We start from the raw sequence: 22,506 nt of genomic DNA, 5'->3' as shown, positions 1-22,506 counted from the left end.
ACACTAGTTGGGATTTCTGAAAAGAAATGTAACCATCAGGAGTTTGGGAAGAGCTAGCACCCTAAGACATCTGGCAGGAGAGACAAAAGCAAGAACAGGATCTCACTACGACCCCTTCAAGAATCACCGTTTCCCCTAAAACACTCCACCCCTAAAATAAACCTGCGTTTTCCTCTCACCCAGCCATAGTCATCTGCTTTTTAGCAACTTACAATAGATCATGATTTTTTTTACGGCAGATACAAGATCTTGAGGTGAGCCCCTCCATTTACAACAGTAGCAGCCCCTCTATTTATAATATATGCACACTTGTAAGATGTTTTCAATTACTTCTGTCTCCCTGACATGCAGAGATGCTGCTTAAATAGGAAATTGTGTATCATGTACGTTTGAAAATTTCTAAAGCTAGTTCATTTTGCATTTTCTACCCTACTGAGCTAGGAAATTAACAGTAAAATTTCACCCTGCCCTCTAGGAAGCCTGATGTAGTCAAAGATATGATCTCAGGTAGTAACTACAGAATCAGCTATTTATTTAATTTAAATAAAACCATTCTTCCAGCAGACAGTGAAGGGAAGAAATAATATGTCATGCTAAGATTCCTGAGCCAATAGTTCTCCCCTACATCCACTCTTGGGGTTACTTTCTGTGCATGTTGAAGTGCACTGCTGATCTGTGTTAAATAAGCTGCGGTAGAATGGAAAGCAACTAATTTGTGCTCCCTGGCTGTTGGGCAACTAATTTAACTCTTGCTGGCACATAAGACTATAAATAGAAAAAGATGATCCATTTTCACACTGATAACATTTCTATGAAAGTTAATAATTCAACAGGAAGGAAACAATCTTTAATTCCTACCTATCTGCCCTATCAGGAGTGATGAAAGGGAGTTGTGTTGCCTTTAATCCACAGAAAGCAGGTGATGTTAGGTGTCTTCTCGTGTGATGACTTACCCGAGGGCTGACACCCTAAACACAGGGAGTGCCTTCACCTGCTTGGTAACACACCTTCTCCTTTCCTCACCCCAGTCCAGGAGGAAGCATTATCCATTTGGAATTAAGGACAAATAAAAGACTTCTGGGCTGGACAGCTGTTCACAGCAACCACATCAGAGAGATGACCCTCAGGAGGGGCTCATTCTCTTGCTTTCCCATGGAGGTAGAGGGAACCTAGACAACTGCTTAGATGAGCTATCTAACTTGTCAACAAGAGCAAAAGTGATAGGTCCTATTTTTCATCAGGCGACAGGCTGAGCTCGTCTCTACATGAATTTGTACAAGCAGAGCACTTCCCCTGGGTAATTTTCATATCCGTCAGAAACATTCCTGCAACATGCACAAGTTGGTCACAACATCCTAATCGCAACATTAAAGAGGGTTACCATCTTCAACTAAGTGAGCTGGAACAAAATGTATGCGCCAAATAGTTCCACATCCTTCCGGTGACTGGAATATGGTTTCAGTTTTTATGGGCTTAATGTACAAATATAATATAAAAATACACCAGAATATATAAATGAAATCAACTTCTTTTAAGACGAATGAAGAGTCAGATGTAACTCTCTAGGTCCGAGATTACTAATGCTTCTTCTCCTAAAGATTTAGGAGCCTGCAGCATCTTGTCTCCTCTGGTGCTTCATATCACCTGGTCCCCCCTGTCTGCACCCCTCCAGGGCTGATACTGCTTGCTTTGATATTGACACAGTTCAGGCTCAATCCAGTCTTCAAAGAAGAACGGGCATGAAAATCCCTCAATCCCCCTTTCCGCTCCGAGCCCAGGGCATGCGCGCACTTCCCAAGGACTGCACAATCCAGTGGGTATTATTTTGTACTTAATAAAATTAATGGTCTTTACAGAAAATAGGATTTGAAATGACATTTCAGCCACAAGATCCTTCCAAGTCTGGTAGATGAGATAAGAGCTATGAGATCAGTTCTGATCCCTTTCATATTACTGGCATTATTTGATAAATTTTCTAAACTATTATTAGTTTACATGCAGTTTATTACACTACATATTAAGAGGCAGAAGAAAAGCAGATGAGAAAGACTATGTTGCTCATTTTAGATAATCTTTGTCCTAAACTCTTCTGCATAGCTGCAACGTACTTACCAAACACAGTCTAGTGTGATTATTTACTTCCTTCAGCTTGTAAGAAGGGATATTCTAAGTACAAACAAAATGCAAAAATACCTCAGGTTCACTCTTGATGTGATTTTCTCTGCAACAGGGAAACCAGCCCCTTCTATATGCCATGTACGTTCAGCACCTATATATCTATTATTAATAATATTTTAAAAAATTACACTGGGAAATCAAGATACCAAACCTACAACTCAGTGGCACAGAAGAGATTAGTGAGTGCTGCACAGCTTACATTAGTCCTAAATTAGACACAAACTCCAGCCGGGACAATCCTGGAATACATCTATTTAATAGCCCTCCAGAAAGAAGGACACTTTTTGGACTTACGGTTGGTTGTCCTGCTTTGATCACTCTGAGCACTGTCGTTTGACTGGTTGCTGGAGACAGAGGATACGCTTGAGCTCCTCACAAAACCAAATGCAGCCAGCTTAGCTGCTGGCAACCGTGAATAACCTGGAGGACGAAGTCCAGACTGGCAGGGCTTGGGGAGATTTGATTTTGCAGCACTTGGACATGAGACTTTCTTAAGATCAACTGAAAGAAGGAAAAGAAAGAAATTTTTATTAAATAAACTTAACTGGAATATACTGACCATTACCTGTACCACCCAGCTATGTAAAGTCAGTATAAAGACTGAATACAAGTTTTAACAGCTGCTCAAACTGCAGTGATGTCTTATACTTTGCTCCACTAAAAGTTCTGTGGAACAATTACAGGTGGCAATAATTTTTAAAACGTGAAATGTAGCAAGGACCCATGGGGCATAATTCAAACTTCCAGCAAAGTAACATAGTTCAAGTCTGCTAAGATTTTTTTTAATGTTGTCTTCTTTTATGCTGTATCACTTTCTAATTTTACATTTGTTATGTGCCAATTAAACTCAGACACGGAGACAAACACGCTACGCATAGCCTCCAATTTTGGAAACTATTGTAGAACACCAACAATCCTCTTCAAGGACACAGGACTTCTTTGTATTCCATCAAAGAAAACACTTCTTTGAAGTCTTTCTTTCAAATTTTGCTGAAAGAAAATGCCCTTTTCTTGCACCAAGCCCAGGAACAAGGACGTGACCTGTAAAGTTGTACTTTTTTAACGTACCACCAGCCATTTCCATTGATGGACTTCTACTCACTATAAACCATCAGCCTATGTGAATGACATCAACCAAGTCTCAGACAACTGCCAATAGCGGGCTTATAATAGATGAAGTCAGGCAACAACAGCAGTTTGGCTACCGTGTCTGCCTGTGGTAACTACTAACCGGTCATCTGTCTCTGGCTTGTGTCCTACCCTGTATTCTGCTGCTCTTGCTTAGGCAATCTCTTCTAGGCAAATCCAGAACATAGATCCATAAATGTGCCAAATTGTCTTCATGGACCCTGAATATGGCAGGATTATCTTCAAGGACCAAAGATTTGTTTGCTTTTGATTGGAAGGTCTGGATACCCAGTGGATCTGGACCTCAATTGTACATAAAATTTGTACAGAGCTTTTCTTTGTAGGTTTGACAATATCAGATTCCTGTTCCTTGTGGAATCCTGAGCTGCAAAAATATATACTAAAAAAAAAATAAATTAATAAAGCTCTGCAAAAGCTGATGCTAGAGTGTTTAATCAGTCATCAGGACCGGTGGGTTAGGAGACAAGGCAGCATTAAAACTATGAACATATTTTGCCAGGAAAGGCCACAAAGTCACCCTTTTCCCATTCTGATTCAGTGAACACTATTTGTGCATTAGTCTGACACGTACTTCAAAGGAAGAAGTGAACATTCATAATATAAAGGAAAAATAGCAATTAACTGCACAGTAAGAATATGGTCTTCATATTATTACAGTATTTAATTCTTTTGTAAACTATGTAGGTCACAGCCTTATTAATTTTAATGAAGCATTACACTTTGAGGAGACTTTATAGAAAACAAGACTAACTCCTTTGAGCAGAAAAATGTTATGGGGATTTTGAAAGATAGTTGTGTACCTCATCACAATAATAATACTATGCTTTGTTTAACAAAACTAAGCCTTTTCTTTTGAAATAGAAATACGAGTAACACCAAACTAAAAAGAGTTTTGTTATCCTATAAAACACATTCCTGTAAAAGACATCAAAAAATGCTCCTTGCTCAACAAACAACATAATTTATAGACTCTTAAAAATGCATTTTTTGTACCCACTCTTCACAAGTTGAGGCCTTTATTAAGACACAGGGAGATGGATGTCTGACTGCAGCACCTTTATCAGCCTGGAGGAGGACAGGTTGTGGAGAGTAAACCAAATGAAAATAATAAATATCCACAGTGTGTAATAAAAGACTGCTAAAATCCCCGTTCACTTTTTTTGGCACCAACAGGGGCAATTTTAGACTCTGATCCTGAATCTGGCTTCATTTGGATGATGTGAAGATGGGCTCAGAGGTAGCTGTGGGCTCCAGGTGCAGGTGAAGAGCAGTGCAGGCACATTAGCATGGAGACCAGATAAGCAGTGATGTTTTGCATCAGTTTACTGCCAGGCTTGTGCAGCATTGCTTTGCCAGTGGTCTGTCACAGGTGGCTTATGGTTATCTGCAAAGCACCATCAAGCCAGACTTCTTCCCTCCCCACTACTGGGGACATTCACGCCTCATCTAAATGACTCCACGGCAAGGCACTACAGAACCTGATCTCAATGTTTCCCTCAGTGCTACCAGCACAGCTTGCAATTAGTGTGAATGACATTAACTAATTTTCAAGTGGGAACAAGAAAAAGTGTCCAGTGAAAGGCTTTAAGAGTCCCAAATGCTAGAAATGACATACTAATCATCCTTCGGACAGAATCTTTCTATTTGACAGGACCAATATCTTCTTGTGTTAACAACTGCTGCACGGTGGGACTCAGATTGGCTTATGCCAGTATAAGGCTGCATTTTTACCATGAAAAGATGATCCTGTGCTCTCTCCCTTCCACAATCAGACTCCCACCAATGCCCCCACCAATGCTGATACAAACACTTCAGCAGAATTTTGGATGGGTCAGACCATCTTGTTTACCCAGCTGGCTGCACAGTCATACGCTTGCTAGTGGCTGGGCATGGTCAAACGTCAGCCTCGCCAGCTACCTAAAGGACTAATTACAGAAGGGCAACTGCAGGTGGTAAAAGCCACACAACTCAGTCACAGTGTGCAAAATATTCCCTGTGTTGCATCGGTGACAGGACCAAGCCCAGGTAGCCCCCAGATTTGAAGCAGAGGCGAGTACCCATGGCAAGTGGCTGCAGGAGCAAGGAACCCACTCATGTCAGTGGCAGTAGGGAACCCACTGTCTCTTGTGGGTTTTACAGGTTTCTGAAAAATGCACCAACAACACCTGCACTACGTAAGCTGAGAGTTGAGATTGCTCTTTCCTAAGAATCTCTGAAAATTGAGGTGGAGGGAGAAATCTTTCCATTTTACAGCAAAAAGCTATAAATATCACTGATTTCCTGCAGCAGAACAGGGGAAATTCCACTGGGGCAGTGGGGGGAGTCGTTAGAAATGGTTTTATTTAAAAAGTATTTGAAATGCACTTGCCCTAGTACAGTGGGCATGGGACTCCCATGTCCCCAGCTCAACCGCAGGGAAGCCCACACCGAGTCCCCGGGCTGTCCGTCCTCTGCACTGCTGTGCAACCAAGCACCTGCAGTCTGCGGCACACTGAGCACCATGAGTGTCACTGAAGCAGAAGAATTTCCTTAAAACCAGAAAGTTTTTGGTGACAAAATGCCGAGACATCTCTATCTTTTCTTCAAAAGCATTCTCCCAGACCCAGGCAGAGGATTCAGTGTTTTTTCTCACACTTCCGTGAGTGTTTCAGTTTATGACTTCAATTCAAATTACCCCTGAACTAACAATATTTTGTATCTTGAACTCATGATTATCCTTAAATTATTTTTCACTTCTCTTCTTTGTAATCCAGCTCTTCCGTAACACAAGGACCTGGGGGCAGGACATTATCCTCATTAGGGGTGCATTCAAATCCTTAAAGCTAAGTTGTTTTGTGTCTTCTTTCTCATTAAAATACATGAGACATCAGCCTATTGTACGTATTTTCTGTTCTAAATATCATCAAGTTTTACGATGGATGTTCTTTCTTTATTTCTGTTTCTTAGAAGTATAGAAGCACTCCTGCAAACAAGATCTGGAAGTTCAAAATGAAAGTTATTTTAATGAGCAGCTTTCATTTTAATAAAAATCTGCCAAAATAAGCTTAAAAAATTGGCAAAAAATCTTTCCAGCTGTCTCACTGCCTGAAGCTAATTATAGAATTAAGTATTGTTGTCTGCATGGCACACAAGTGATTTTCTATGACACTTTAAGCTGTTCCCATCTAGAAACATGAAAACTTTTTGAGGTAGCAACTGATTGACACAAACCAGATGTGTCTGGGGAGCCGTAAGAAAAGTCTGAGCTAGACTTCTTATGCATCCCCACTGCACATGAATCACATCTCCATGCACATGTATAAGCAACTTTCATGTGACTTCTGTGAAAAATGAAATAGGTTTTAGCTGAAATGAATGAAAAATTAAAGAAAGGAGTTACACAGATATGTTCTTATGAAAAAGAGTAGCAGTTCAAGACTCCAACTCTGCTTACGATTCAGTGATCCCTGGCAAGCCTTTGTCTTCTTGTGGTGGGGTTTTTAGTTGTTCTTTTTTTTTTGACAAGAATTTCCATTAAAACTTTAATCATTAGGTGTCATTTTCTCTCAGAAATCTCACTTTCTTTTATAGGATGCTCTGAACACCATTATTCTCATTGCATATTGGGGAATCTGGGGCAAAGTAGTTACCTGCAAGGTCACTGCATTAGTCAGAGATAATACAAGCAGAGTTAACCCACCTCAGAGTTAACCCAATCATTGATATCTTTGCAAATTAAAAACAAATTACACAAGTAAGAAACCTATTTTGTTACCACTACCTTTGTGGTTTCCCTGTTACAGACATAATGACTTCTCTCTGAACAAGAACTGAGGAAAGAGGCTTTAAAACAGAGGCTTTAATGATTTACACCTAAGCAGCAGTGAGCAGGTTGTGCCCAGCTCCCCTGATGGTCTCTCATCCAAATACTGTCAAGCCTGGGACAGTTCAGTTCTAAAGGCAAAACAGTTGTCACTGCTGAACATCAATTAATTTCTGATCGGCCAGTCCACCGTCATACGGTAGGAAATGCTCATCTCCTGATTCAGATTTAAAAGCCCCTAAAAGCTGCTCTGTGCCTTCCCAGCTCCCAGGTAACCCAAGGCTGGTTAGCACGTTCTCACAACCCCAAGAATTTGTCAGCTCGCCCTTCATTCAAACTGCAAATGACTGTGTTCGCTTTGTAGCTGATGCGCAAAGCAGCCGCATCCCACAGCACAGGAATTGTCAGTGCCTGAGCCACACTCACTGCATTTTCCACTGAAAGCCCAGAGCAGCAAGAACACTCCTCTGTGCACCAGAGCCACGTCTCCTCTGCCCAGCTGCTGCTCATCGGCTGCTCAGAAGCGCCTGCGGGTGCCCAGCCAGCGCCGACGCTTGGCTTTCGCCAGGGAGGAGGTAGGGTACGAAGCGTTTGCCTGCTGCTGCACCCAGATTGTTACTGACACCGTTCTCAAGACTGACAATTTGGTACAAGAGTCACATAGACAACCCTTCTCATACGATGCATTTTGGTTCTTTGAAGATGCAATAGTTGTTGGGAGCAGAGAGCTGGCATATGGCTAAGCCTCGAGCGTGGTGACAATGTCCTTAGCAAAACTCTGAAGAAGAAGTGTGTGTCTGTCTTTGAAGCACTTAATTTTTCTTTTTGAAATACGGTCAGATTGCTCTCCCAAAAAAGCAGAGCGCCAACTGAAAACACTGCAGATTAGTGGAGGATAGAGAATATTTTCCTCTCCGAATTCTCCCCTTGTCACCTCTTTCCTTAAATAATTTAGAAGTTTGCCAGCTCAAATCCAAGCAACTCAGACTGCAAACCTATAAAATAAGCACACAGCTGGAGTAGCAGTAATGCAGCATTTCGGGAAGTAACCTCAAAACCCCCTTTCTATCACCAAATCTCATTTACTTGTTCAGGTATTAGATATTCCTGAGAATAAACATGAAAGAAAAGCTTTCCTACCAGGAGAAACTGTAGGCATATTGTAGCATTCACAATGAAATACATTATACATATGCAAACACACAAATAAATTAATATACCTCTGTGTGTCTGACTAATCAGAAACATTGCTGTCCTGATTTATATATAAATTGTATCTTTAACAAGAGTTAACTTGCTTAGAAATGAGAGGAACTGCTAGACCCTCAGGACTGGCAAATTTAATACAGAGAGAGATGATAAGAAAACAATATTTCATTAACTCACTCGGAGAAAAAAATACCATAAATACTCCTGAAAAATGTAGAATTAAATGAAGTTAATGAGCAGAATTAAGTGAAGTTTTAATGATGAGATCTCTGTTATACTTTTCAAAATCAGACATTAATCCCATGAAAATAATCAGCTAATTAATGCAAATCCTAACATGCTTGCTCCAAGAAGTCTTTATAACCAAGAAAACATATTCATAATTTATATGTTATAGGCACAGTATCCTTCAATGCTTGTTTTGAATTACAATTTTCCCATAGAAACAGCAGAGGCAATTTACATAAAATAAACAAATGTTAAGCTTTCAGAGACACTATTGCACCTTTAAATACATCATAATTCAATGACTTCCTATCTTACCTACAGTGCAGAATGCTTTTTCTTACAGTCAGGCTGCTTGCCTGACCCATCTGAGGCAAAGCATCACCTAAGGACCAGCACTGCTTAATAAGGAACTCACAGCCAATGCCAACACGTGTGCCATGTCCTACGGACAAAGAAGGATCACTGCTCCAGTCACATTTTAGGCATCACACTTGGAGATCACACTTGTTTGATCACTCATCATTATTTTACTTTCTACTTGGCATGTCTTAAAACTAACGAAACCCTTAATGTACTTGTAGTACTTGCAGTCCATCGCAGCAGTTCAGGGATTTAATTATCAATTACTTCAGAGTCAATTTTATGAGTATTAGTGTTATACATGGGCCAAACCACTCGGCTTATCAGTGCTGCTTAAACAGACTGCTACATTATGAATGGCATGGCAAAGGGGAATAAAATCCTCATTATGAGGCACTGCTGCTGTCCTCGATACTGTGCCATGGCGATTTCAGTTTAAAAGCCTCCATGGTACCTCACACTTTGTCACGGGATGGCAACTGGCTAGATCCTTCTGCTTCCATTACCCCAGGGCAGGACTGAAATCACTAGGATTAGAAACTGGATTAAAAGCTCAGGACTGAGCTGCAAGAGATGCTGATTAGGAGTCTTGAAGGTAGGATGGGTATCCCTGAGAGAAAAATACCTCCTAGTCCCCAGCTGCTTTTGCTGCAGTCGGCCAAGCCCTCACACCCCACAACACCCATGAGCAAGGGTCTTACCAGCTCCACTTCCAGTATGCTGACCATATGTTCGTGCATTTCGTTTGCTTATATTTGTAAACATGACTCTATTGAAGCTGTGTTTAATCCTGTTTCTCAAATATTGCAGCAAAACCAATAATGCAGATTAAAGTTTAATACCACAACCAAATGCCAAATTAAGGGAAAGTGGTTGAAAACGGTGTTGGGTACCTTAAAACAATTAGCTAGATGGTTCCTGGCCCTACTCTGAGCCCCTCCAGTCAGCCCCACACCAGCTCTGGCATGCCAGGGGTTGCTGTCCCATCCAGCCCCTCCGTGGCAACTAGGGACCCATCTCTGGTCTGTGTTTGTGCACCGGTGTGGACACAGCCACAGGAACCGGTTCTCTGCTGCCCTTCCACTCCTATGCCAGTCTTGGCCTGTCTGCTGTCACTTCAGCCTCTTTCATGAGCAATTCATTCTTCTTAAAAGGAATTATTCAAGACGAAAAGACTGGTATGCTGACCTATGAACGCTGCTGAGAGAAAGACTAAGTCATTTGAGGTATACAAGGACAAAGGCTTTGGACAAGGAAAAGGTGATTATAAGCCGATCTTGAAGAGATAATTGGGAAATAAAATGCCGAAACAAAAAAAAAAAAGAATGTAAAGTAACTAATATAAGATATCAGAAATACACAAAAGATCAATATGGAGAGGCATTGAATCAACAGAGAGCAATGAGAAGTACTTTGCAACAGAATAAGATGTTGCAGAAAAATTAAACGCGTTCTTCATCTCACAAGGAAAATGGAAGGTGAGATGCCAGAAGTTAAAACAATGTATCCTGGGGTGGACAGTGAAAAACTAGAGACATTAGCAACCTCTCCAGAACAAGTCTTGGGTAATTTAAAATCAATAAAAACAGTCAGAGCTCAAAGACCAGATGAGACACACTTCAGGATCCTGAAAGAGATGGCAGATAGATTATTGGACTACCATGACTTATCTTTAACAGCATCTTTGAAACAGCGAGGTATCAGTAGACTAGAGAGGAACAAACAAAGTAACAGTTGTAGGAAGGAAATTATGGAGAGCTATGAACTAAATTTGACCTCCAAAGCAGACAAGGTCCAAGAAATAATCAGTGATAAGATCAAAAAACCCCAACTTTTGAGAAACATGAAAACTTTAGGAAATACAACTTCAGTGGAATAGGAATTGCACTAACAGCTAGTGCAATTTCCTCAGGCATACTTCTCATGCACTGGCATTTTTAAAGGCAGTACTACAGACAATAAATAGGACTGAGAGCCTGATACCATTTAGATTTTAGAATGTCACATAATATAGGAAGACAGTCAATTAATACATACAAGACAAGTTCCTATATGGATTAAAAATGGCTAAGGAAAAGTCATGTCTGCAGTCATCAATGATGCAGGATAATATGCATGATGGATGAATAAAAATCAAGACAATGCTCATTTTCAAGGATCAGAAAAGACAGTGGATTTGTTAAAAGGTCCTGTTCGTATATTCCTCTCATATCTATCTCCCAAACTGGTTCCTGTTCTGCAATGGCTTACCCTACTTATATGCTGAACTTGCAGCCTCTTGCAGTTTCATTTAAATGGAAAATATGATCCAATTGCTCTCTGCACCTGTATTCCCATATTCAGTGCTGACTGAACTCAACTCACAGCGCTGAATTGGTATTTACTACACAGCGTGCAATCTTGGAGTGTCTGAGAAGTCACATACGGCTGAGCTTGGTCAGCTTCTGCCAATGACATCAACTTAGATAAACTCCAGATGCAGGGTCAGATAGTAAAGGATAGTGGCAAGAGGCACCGTGTTACAGAGAACCTTGATTTTCTGACAAATCCCAGATCCTGGCAACCTGTTTTACTGACTGATACTGTCCTCTCAGGGTAAGTAAAGACACTTATGGCCCATTGCCATTCTAATTTTCTCTAAATTTCTTCTGCAGCTTAGTATGGAGAAATGGACACTGGGGAGAGAAAATAATAGTTTTCAAATACCTGCAAAGAGGAGAAGACCCCACGTCCACTCCAGATAGAAGAGGAAGTAAACTGCAACAAAGGGGATTAGGCAAAACACTAGGGAAAACTTTTAACTTGAAAGCAGGTAATGCATCAGCGCAGCCTGCTTTCAGAGGCTCCAGGATCTCATATTGAAGGTTTTTATAAATAGTTTCTCATGAACAGGCTAAATAAACATCTATCAGAAGGAATCCCATCCTAGGGCAAGAGGAGGGACCATATGAATCCAAGTCATTACTTAACTTTATCCCTTATGACTATTTTTAAAAATCTCTGCAGACTTGTAGCCTGTTAAACAGCTGCTATGTTTCACTCCGGCAATGACTGATTTTCAGTTCTGTCTGAACTTGCTGCTGTTTAAATGTATGTTGTTAAAACCTCCAAGCTTTTCGAGGCTACCAAGGAGTGTCGTGTAGAAGTAATTATTATCTCTGTCTCGTGGCACTGTACACTTCTCCTTCCGACTCTTCTCTTGCTTTTCCCTCCCCTGTAATTCTGCCCAGGGTCATGCTGAGCTGGGCAGTAGCTGGGAAGAAAAAAGTATTAGAAACGTTGTCTCCAAAGAGGCGTACACCAGGGCTTCAGAGATTCAAGATCTCTGCTGGCACATCTGAACACTGCCCAGGCTTTCAGAGCACAACATGGTGGGGAATGGCATATTTGGATTGAATGACAGGGTCTTCATGATGGAAGAAAATGTCCCGTTATCTTCCACAGGACAAAAGCAAGGTTTTTTCAGGCATTTACAAGGAGGAGGATGATAAAAAAAAGCACAGTGAGAATTATTACTGAAATTGATTCTCATTCTTTGGCAATGACCTGTTAAACAACCTTTGTGCAAGTCCCAGACTCCCTAGTCAGCCTTGCTGCAGGATAAAAAGACACATCTCAAAGAGTGCTGGAGCTTTGTAGCATCAGGTCAAGATGTTGCTCGTTTTGTGATATTTCTGTCTGAAAAAAAAAAATCTTATTGGTGACTACAGTTAAAGGAAAGGAAAGAAAGTTCATACTTTACCTGAAGCATCAGGATGATAGAGGCTGGGAGCACTCGTTATTTCTCCTTGCTGATGGAGACAGCTACCTGAGGATCTTTGACTTGCAATGAGAATCCTGCTCTTTGCAGATGGTAACCTGGACACTGCACCCAGTCCTAACTGTGGCTTGAGTATCATGGCAGATCGATAAAAACTTGGTGGGACCTCGTAGTGAGTATAGGATGGAGGGCAAAATTCATCTTTCGCAGGTCTTTCCCCAACCTACGGAAAAATCATGAACACAGATATTATGCAATAAATCGATAAACCCAGAAAATATGGAGCTCTAAATTGCTTATAAAGGCTAATTTTCCTTCATTGTGATTCCGGGCTTCAGAACACTGCAGACTGATCATCACTTTCAAAAAGGGATGGTTTTACCATATGAATCACTGTCCAAAAATACACACACATTACAGTCTCAATACACAACTAAACCCAAATAAAGAATTGATCTCTTCCCCAAAAGAAAATAGATAAATTGACAATCTTCAATTAGTGAAGATGAAGTTACTGTTAAGTTCTGAAAGGTGATATTATTTACAGAGGTAGATACACCAAGAAAGTAAGTGGAATTTGCATTAGAAGTTATTTAAAATATTCTTACTGAGAGATGATTTTGGAGGAAGTCAGTTTTAACTTAGATAGTTAAAAATAAAGCTGAAGGTATTTTAAGTTCATTTTATCAGAGAAATGGTATTGTCAAATCACTTGTGTGAGAAAAAAACTCTACATGTTCTTACTGTGAAATGTTCATTGTAATCTGTGCCCCTGAAGTTCCTGAAAAGAGACCTGGTTGTGGAGGTGGGCACATTTCTGTATGTTACATTTTCAGGGGGCTGTTGAATATTCCAAATCAGAGCTATAAAACCCAGCTGCCCATTTGAATTGGAGAAAAAAAGCAAATTTGCAGATGTGAAACATTTACTGTTTATCACAATTAGATGCTGCTTTGCTAAAATCAGTGACAAATCTCTCAGTATTTTAATGGGCGTATACTGTGAGGACAGCACAGTAAATCCCAAGCTGGAAGTATTTCCAGCAAACCGGCTGTTACCAGGGAACTTGCAGTCAGGGAATGACCTGGTTCCCCGATTCAGCCCTTGCATCTTTCTACACTCAAGCTGGGCTCTGATGCCCACCTCGCTGTGCTGCTTCGTGACTTGGGACAAGGGCACAGAGCAATGTCAGTAGTTTTCATCTCATTTGCAAAGAACCGTTTGCTTTTCTGGGTAGAGTGCAACTTCTTTACCATTTTCTTATAAAATGCAAAATCATCATAATGGAGAAAGGACCCATAAATATTTTTTCAGTGCATCCCATTTAGGACACAGGAAAAAAAAAAAAAAAAAAGCTTAGGAAATAGGAAATCTGAACTACATTTGTTTAAAAATGAATCAAAAAGTGCCACAGGCTACCTAGGAAGAAATGTAACTGCCAAATAATTAACTCTGCTGTAAGTTATGATGCATATAATATGCCAAATCAATTTCTATTTAGCAATTATAAGCATTTAGAATATGCACTTCAACATTGGCTATAAAAGCTTTGATCCTAGCTGCTTCAAGATCTTTAATCCTAATTTAGAAAATCTTTAATATGCTAAAAGAGACAAGATTGGCCTTAAACTATTAAATATAAAATCTTTGAGCCCTTTGCACAGGAACTGGGAGGGCAGGTGCAACAAACACTGAGCATTATATTTTTACTCTATATTTTTTCCTTTGTTTGCACTCCTATTTCCTGCCATTAGATCTTCCCGTTTCCTTTTTTATTATACTCCTATGACCTATTTCTACAAGTTAGGGTGCAGTTTTTTACTGTATACATGATTCTCTAGGCTCAGACTGCAGGAGAAGCTTAGCTGCTTATTTTCAACTTCTGGATATGAGATTGTTTTCCTAGATAAGATTTGGTTATCTTTTCTCTCCCTGATGAATTTATTTCAATCAGATTCCACTATACACTTCCTATCATTTCATATTTAACTGGCAGTGTACATACTAATGCCAAGTTCTTCAGTATAAGGAATAGAGAAAATCGTTAAATATAGAAACCATGTATTTTTGATAAACTGGGTCAGCTTAGCGAAACCTTCAGTCACCTCATTTTTTTCTTTATTGACAGTATGCTAGGAGTAACACAGAAGGGCAACAAACATCCACACAAAACCAATCAATCAATCACAAGCATAAAACATCTTCTCAAGCTGAGAGAAGTGAGAAGGATTTAGAATAGAATCATTTAGGTTGGAAAAGACCCTTAAAATCATCAAGTCAAACTGTAATTTACCCAAATACCTCTCAAGAAATAGATGCTTTTTTTGAAGAGCCCAGTTTTGGGGGACATAAACTTGCTATTAAGACACATTATTTTTTCTTTTCTATTTAACAGTGAATCCATGAAGTGTAAAATGCAACTAGTCTCAAAAGAATTGTATGCAATTATTGATTATAAGGCCATTTTAAAGCTCTTCAGAAAGATATGGATTAATATGAGACCTGTGAGCATCCTGTACTGGATTTTTGTATGAGGGCCTTTTAAAGAAAAGATCTATTGCAGCCCGTCAACTAAAAAGCAGCTCAGCTCAGAGTTTTACTGTGTGTGGCTGGCTGCTCATTCCCCACTCACCCCATTTAAGAAATTTCTTAGAAAGAGTTGGAAAGTCTGCAGCAAATACTTGGAGTGTACAGGAATTTCCACAGGCTGGGTAATCCCAAGCAGAGCTGGCAGCATGGCCAGCAGGTAAGGATACCCAATGCTTTCCTTCGTGTTACTTTGTTTATAACATCGTCAAACATTAATGCCTCAAGCAAGAATTTTCTTGTCCAGTGCCTGCTTCCGGCAACTATTTGGGAAAAGCGTTGGCGACATCAGTTCAGGCAGTTCAGGTAATGAGATTAGGGGGAAAAATTGCTGGTTTGACTATGTATAAAACAATTCCCCCTACCCCTTTTTCCCCTACAGGCCTTTCATTTCAACAGGCTTTAGTCCATGGTTGAACGGGGCAGGCCCAGCCTTGGGGAGGCAAGAAGGAGAGCTGGGGATCGGCAGACCTCCTTACAGCCCCCACCAGTACCAGGGCTCTTGGTAGCAGCCATAAAGCAGTGAATAAAGTGAGCCGACAAGCACTCTCTGACAAGGCACGGACCATATCCATATGGGTAAACTCTCACCCTGCAGACCAGGCTGGTCTCATCCATACTGGTCCTTGGGAACAGCCTCTGGGTGAGCACACGCTGGCAGAGGTGGACACTGAGCTGGGGAGCATGCTCCCAGTCCAGCAGTATGGACAACCTTGCGTGAGCACTGGAGGCTGTGCCCTCCCACTGTTCAGTTCACTAGCAAGGCTACAGCCTTTGGGTCCCACGATTTGCTCTGTTACTTCCCACGGAGGTAACTGGGAACACAAACTGGCCACAAATTCCCACTGGTGCTGACTAGAAGAGGCTGAGGTCCACGTTGAGATGGGGAGCCCACGTTGTGATGAAGCATGTGGGCAGCAGCGATCTGCCCTGGACAATGACTGGTTTTTTTAAGCAATTCACTTTGAGGGGGTTTTGACCTTTCTTTTGGGGATGAAGACAGGCATGAAAGGTTTACCTCCACACCATCCCAAGGTAGAAAAAAAAAAAAAAGAAACAAGTAGCTGCCAGTGCCACAGGCAAGGATGCCCATTTAACCTTAACTCAATCCCATTATGGACCCAGTCTCTAAGCACAGCTAGACCGCCTTCACGCATGAGCTGGGCTTTTTGTCTGAGTTGCCCTACATCGGCTTTAGGACAGGCAGCTCAAGGAGCCCTGCAGGCTCCCCACTGCATGGAGGTAGCCCCCGAGTCTTCCTCATACAGCTCCCCAGGCCTTGCCTTGGAGTCTCCTGTTGAAGACGGCACTTTCCTATTTTTTCTAGCTCATGGCACCCTGATGGGTATTTAATTGTTCCTACCATTTAGCTAGCTGAAGGGTGCTTAGAGATTACAGGTCTGATTGAGAGCAGCTATTAACACTCCCTATCACAGCTATGTAAAGAGCTATAAAATGCTAATCAAAGCTCTCCAAAGCCCAAACTGGATGTGTGATATAGGGCAATCTGGGATTTTTTTCTCTCACAAAACAGTAGCCATCCTGCCCCAGTGTCTCCTTGTCTCCAAAATCTCTGAGTCTTCAACACTGTCCCTTCACCAGGGTGATTTTGATCTATCTCAATCCATCCTAATTGGTTTCTTTTGGATTACACATCAGTCATCTGTCATGAACCCGTACTGTGCACAGCTGCTCTTCTAAGCATCTCTCCACTTCCATGGATCAATCATTTTCCTTTCTCTTGATCCATACTGGAGCCAAATCGGTCCCTTTTGCATTACTCTAACTAGCAGGAGAGTAAAGTAATTGCTTTTAGGGTGGCAGCCCAAGACAGCAAATACTACCCTCTGCTATCAGCTCCTGACTCCTGGGGTAATGCAAAGTCGTAACACAAACTGCAGTTTGATTGACTTTTCCTTCCCAGCCTCTCCTCCAGGCAGTCCAGCTTCTCTGAAGAAGTAGCTTGCTTGGGTTCAAATCTTCCCTCGTTGAAATACCCACCCAAAGTCATATTTCATGGAGGAGTTGGGGAAGATGCTTTGGATCTTCTCCAGCCTCTAAGTGTTCTCCTTCTAACCCTAGTCTAGAGTGAATCATGCTGCAGATTTGCCACAACCTGAGTCCTTCTCATGTTAAGAACAGTCCTCAGTGGTGCACAGGAATCGGTCCTTTGCTCCCAGATGTGTTTGCTGATCCTGCCTGATTATCTGAACCCCAACTCTATGGGTCATAGACACCTATGGTCTTCAGAGGGTCATGTCACCCTATAAATAGCCAAACAGCTGCACAGTCTGTGTTATTTTGGCTTTAATTTCTGTTGCCATACATTAAACAGTAATAACCTAGTAATTTTCCCCTCACCTTACAAGGCAATTGTGAAGATATACTAATAACAGCTAGCATAGACAACCTTACAATTACTTGAATAATTCCTCCTCTGGATGCAAAATATAAGGGACAGAGCTGGAAACTGAAGTTAGAGGGGAAAGGGCAGCAAGCACTGTCCTTTCTGTGTTTGGGATGAGATGGTGCTCTATGAAAAACTATAATCCATGATCACTTCAGTAGGTTGCCTGTTAACATGCCATAAGGGCCAATCTACACTCACACATGATATCTTAATTTGGGTATTTGCCAGCTTTTGATTGTCAACAGTCACCAAATTTGTTATTTCAATGCTGTTCCTTGGATAAATACTGTATGTAGAATGAGGCAGGCATTAAAATAGCCTCAATATGACCACAAGACACACAGCAAAAAAAAAAAAAGTAATTTTTTTTTTAAAGACTGGTTCAAATTAAAAACACTTGTGTTATCTTCAGTATTTATACAAAAAGCTTGGTTGTTGAGCTACCACAGGTCCCAAGCAGCAGATGCAAGGGCACATCACAGACCCGAATGTAGCTCCCTCTTCCATGTCCTTTCTCCACCTTTCAAGCAAGGTCAACCTTCCTCCACTGTGGTCACCTCCCAGCAAGGATTTCAGGGAACCAAAACTCCTGACCAACTTATCAAGGCAGAAACACAACAAGGTATCAGAAGCCAGGGTTGGCCAGAGGGACTTCCACCACTTTTTGGCTGCTCGGGGAGGCTTTCTGGGGAAAGGAGACTTCTTATTTGAGGTGCAGGTCAATATAACACACAGCATTAAAATGAGTCAAAAGTAAATCTTTTCCTGTATGATATATATAATACAACAAGAGCTCTGATAGTCCATGGGTTTCAGTACAGCTAAACAGAAGGGAATTAGTTTAGACCTCTAGCGTTCTGTCTGCAAAAACCTGCCAACTTTCCCATTAAGGAGGAAAAGTCTCTGTGGGCAAATTACATTCATTTCCCAAAGCTGCTCCTTGGGAAAAAAAAGAAATTCCATTTATGAATAAATTCAAACAGCGTGTCTTTTCCTTTCTAAACATCCCTATTTATACTACTAGCAGGTGACCGGTTTGCTGGAAAACATTGGAGGAACACAGTGACAACTTCCAGTCACAGATCAGACATCGCAAGAGGGTCAGTGCCAGAAACGGTTAAGTAAGTTTATTTCTAACGATCACACATTGCCTTGATTTAGGATTTATTTCTTATTTGAGATTTGAGAACTAACTTCTGGCAGCAACAAGTAAATGATCACCACCTGGCATACAAAAAAGGCTGTCAAAGCTGCCTCCTTACCTCCTGCAGAAACTTCTCGCTCATCGGACCGAAGTGATGGCCAGGGGGCCTGATTCCTGACACCACCAGTCCAGAACTGAAGAGTCTTGGCTTCTGGAGGTCAGGTTTAAATTTGTCGTACAGGATGCTGGTGGGCTTCGCCTCCCCTCCGTTGGATACCTTCTGCTCCGTAGAGATGGGCATGCCACACGCAGGGCTACCAAAGGGCAGCCCTGCCGGTGCAAACGAAGGGTCGAGCTGCTCTATCGAACGAGGGTTTCTCCTAATATATGTGATGATTTTAGGTCTCACGGGTTTGGGCCTGGGTATGGCAGGTTTCATCTCGACACTTTCTTCCAGCTTTTCACTGCAGTCACTCTCCACACCCGCCTTATCTGTGAAGGAGCCCTTGGAGTGGACCAGGATAGGTTTGGGGATGGCACTGCTGCAAGCAGTCTTGATAGGCACTTTAGGGGATACGTTTAATAACTGCGTACCGTCAATGGGAGGTAGGACTGAGGAAGGTGACAGTTTGTCAACATGAAGTGCATAAAGGTCCTTCAAATTACTGTTTGATAGCGTGGGCTGACTATTAACATCCAGTGTTGCCACCGGGCGCACAGGCGTTGGGACACATAAAAAGGCATCAGCCTTTGCCGAAACATTATAGCTTTCTGGCGCTTCACAGCTCTCTGGTGCTTCCTCTGGAAGATGTTTCTGTGCATTAGCTGTCTTTTTACTTGGAACTGAAAAGTCCAAGGTTTCCGCATCACTGTCGTGGTTGTCAGGTTGTCGGTTTGACACCGTCTCTGCACTGCGCACTCCATGCTGATCTGAGAGATCAGAAGAAGGCACAGCAGCATCCTCAGTGCTTCCTTTGACTAGCGTCAGTTTATTCTCATTAGCTTTCAAAGGTTTGCTGTCAGGTAGATTAGTATTATGTGTAAGACATATCTGTTCACCAACTGTTTCAGCGCAACCTGCGTCAACTTCATGTAAATTTTCATTTTTTCTAGGTGTCACTTTGCCACTGGATTTACTACTGCAGGTGAGCGGGAATACTGTTTCCACTTCTTCGTCAGTAAAATATTCCTCACCAGCCTGGCTAGTTGCCCTGTTGCCACTGTCATTGCTTCCTCTCCCTTCCCCACCGATGGTGACGTTATCACTTAGCAATTTGTCATCAGGATAGGTTACCACCTGGCTTGACAATGGATCCTCTACTTTATTACAGGTGTCTTGAAAATGGGATGCTTGAAATTTTGATGCATCAGACCCAGAGCCTTTCTGTTCCTGCATTGCTGTATTTTCATCTTTTGAACATCCCAGGAACTCCACCAGCATAATTCTCTCAATCTTCTGTTGACACACAGGTTTAGATTGTAGGGATGGTGCAGTCTTAAGCTCCAGTTTTTTACTTTTATTACCCTGACCTAATTGTGCTTCTGATTTACTAGCAATCTCATTGGGCTTAACAGCTGAATGTTGAGAATGAGAAGTATGCAGTGTGCTTTCAACGTTAACATTTGGTACGTTTTCTGGTTTACTTATTTTCTTGTTCCCTGAGGTAGATGGTTTGGAATAAAATACAGTATTTTCCTCTGAGGTATTGTCAAGTGGATGAAACACCATCCCAAGAAAATGATCCGTGGATGTTTTTTGTGATTTCTCTGTATTTCCTATCAAATGGTGTGACCTGTCGATGGAGTCCAATGATGCAGAAAGCAGACGTTTACACGACACGCGGCCAACGCAGTCTTTTGCGAATGTTTCAGATTGAGGAGAGAATTTACTTGGTCTTCCCAAAGAAAGCCTTTTTATTCTCTCCATCTCCACAGTCCTGGGCATTTTACCCTTTGAAAAGTTCTGGGTGAAGTCAACATCACCTTTGGAAGTAACCTCCAGGTTGGCATCATTTGTGCTACTTTTTAAATTGGACAGACTTTGTCCTCGGCTAATCCTGTTATGCCTTGATATATCCTTAGCTTCACTGGTCCTACAATCTTTCCCCATTTCCCTGCTTGTGGTGGAGGGCAGCTTACTTTCCTGTACACCGGTGTGACAAGTCTGAGAGTCTTTGAAGGTCAGAAGTTTATTCTGTTCTGTATTCAGATGAGTAACTTTCTCTGGTCCTCCAGAGTGTATATTCCCACTCTCATCTGTCAAATCGTGTTTCTTAATATCCCCTTCAGTGGTTCTAACTTTTGTCACAATTTGGTTGGCATTGGTATCCCCCACACTCACTATGCTTTCATTATTATTTTTTATTTCGCTGCGGTTGTCCTGAAGCTGGGCGTAACATGACTTGTTTGGGATTAACGGAGCACTCATTTTGAAGTTTCAGGTGACTGCTTTTTTGGCAGCCCTAATTAATAAGAAATCTTTTTTCTTCCCCTATCAGGTTAACTATTATGCATGCTTCGGTTATACATTTAAATTATAAACTGATCAGTAGAAAATTCCTCGTCAGAAAGCTTGGAGTCTCTTGTCAGAGTCACATTTTTGTGCTGCTCAGTTGTCTTCCATGCAGCCTCTGGGCCTAGGAAATCTTTATGACATGCAGTAGAGAGGTTCAACGAAAGCAAAATAGATCTGTCAAGTTCCTTCTGAATGAGAGCCAGTTAATCCAGCCAACCTACGAGAAAAAAAACCCAAAACAACAGACGTTACATTGATGTCAGGAATCATGCTAACAAAACCAAGGTTAAAATCAACAGCACTTCCAGGTACATCCCCAGGATAGAGCGTTTTCAAACACTTTAGATGCTGTTTCAATCACAGCTTTGCTCCCAGCAAAGATTCTTAGTGTAGCACAGATCTCTGACTTGAGAAGTTACACAGTTAAAACTGCCCTGGTTAGAAGAGTGGTTGCTACTGTTTTTAAGCCACATAGATTTACAACTGGAAATAGGCATAAATAGCTAGGTGAGGATGGGATCCCACATTGAGGGTCTAAGCACTTTGATATTGCTATAACAATATCTTTATTACACCAAGAGGCTACTGATGCATTTAAAGCACCACAGTATAGACAAGCCGTAAGTAATAAAATTCCAGCTCCATTAGGGGACGTTTATGGGTTTCTCTCCTTGCCTTGTACAAATCACTGCTGTACTTGTGCTGACACCCTATCCTCTTCAACATTTCTTAGACAGATCTATAGATACCAAGAAAGCAAAAGCTATGGCTGGAGGCCTGCAAAGAAAAACTGTGTTTTTCTAAGACAGCTGCATATGTGTATGTTCAAATATAGAGGATTATATACCAGTCCCAATACAGTGCAGCTCCTTCTGGCTCCCTACCACCTGTAGATTTCGGAGCCCAGATTTTGTCCTCTATCACCTCCAACAAGATGAAGGGGAAATTTCTGTCTATGCCATACCTAAATTCACTCTCCGAGATATTTCTTGTACCCTGTATGTTCATACCCTTCAACATAAAGAAATACAGACACTGGAAATTGGAACATGCTTGTTGTGGTTTAAGCCCAGCCGGCAACAAAGCACCACGAAGCTGCTCGCTCACTCCTCCCCCCTGGCCCTGGTGGGATGAGGAGGAGAAAATACAAAGAAAAGCTCGTGGG

At 41.5% G+C, this 22,506-nt stretch overlaps 1 protein-coding gene across 4 annotated transcripts in view; it reads right to left on the bottom strand.

Annotated features, from left to right (window-relative positions):
• MTUS2 (microtubule associated scaffold protein 2) overlaps window positions 1-22,506 on the bottom strand; it is a 309,423-nt gene that overhangs the window by 179,544 nt on the left and 107,373 nt on the right. For all 4 annotated transcript variants that reach the window (XM_052813036.1, XM_052813038.1, XM_052813037.1 and 1 more), the window contains 3 exons: window positions 18,945-21,558; window positions 12,669-12,909; window positions 2,473-2,679 (listed from right to left, as the gene is read on the bottom strand). In XM_052813036.1, coding sequence (XP_052668996.1) covers window positions 2,473-2,679; window positions 12,669-12,909; window positions 18,945-21,254 — 2,758 coding nt within the window. In that variant the 5' untranslated portion in view covers window positions 21,255-21,558. The remainder of the gene's footprint in view (window positions 1-2,472; window positions 2,680-12,668; window positions 12,910-18,944; window positions 21,559-22,506) is intronic.

This window comes from Harpia harpyja, chromosome 17 (assembly GCF_026419915.1).
Source record: "Harpia harpyja isolate bHarHar1 chromosome 17, bHarHar1 primary haplotype, whole genome shotgun sequence".
NCBI classification, from domain to species: Eukaryota; Metazoa; Chordata; class Aves; order Accipitriformes; family Accipitridae; genus Harpia; species Harpia harpyja.
The sequence above is the reverse complement of the archived record's forward strand: the minus strand, read 5'-3'. Positions and strand labels throughout refer to the sequence as shown.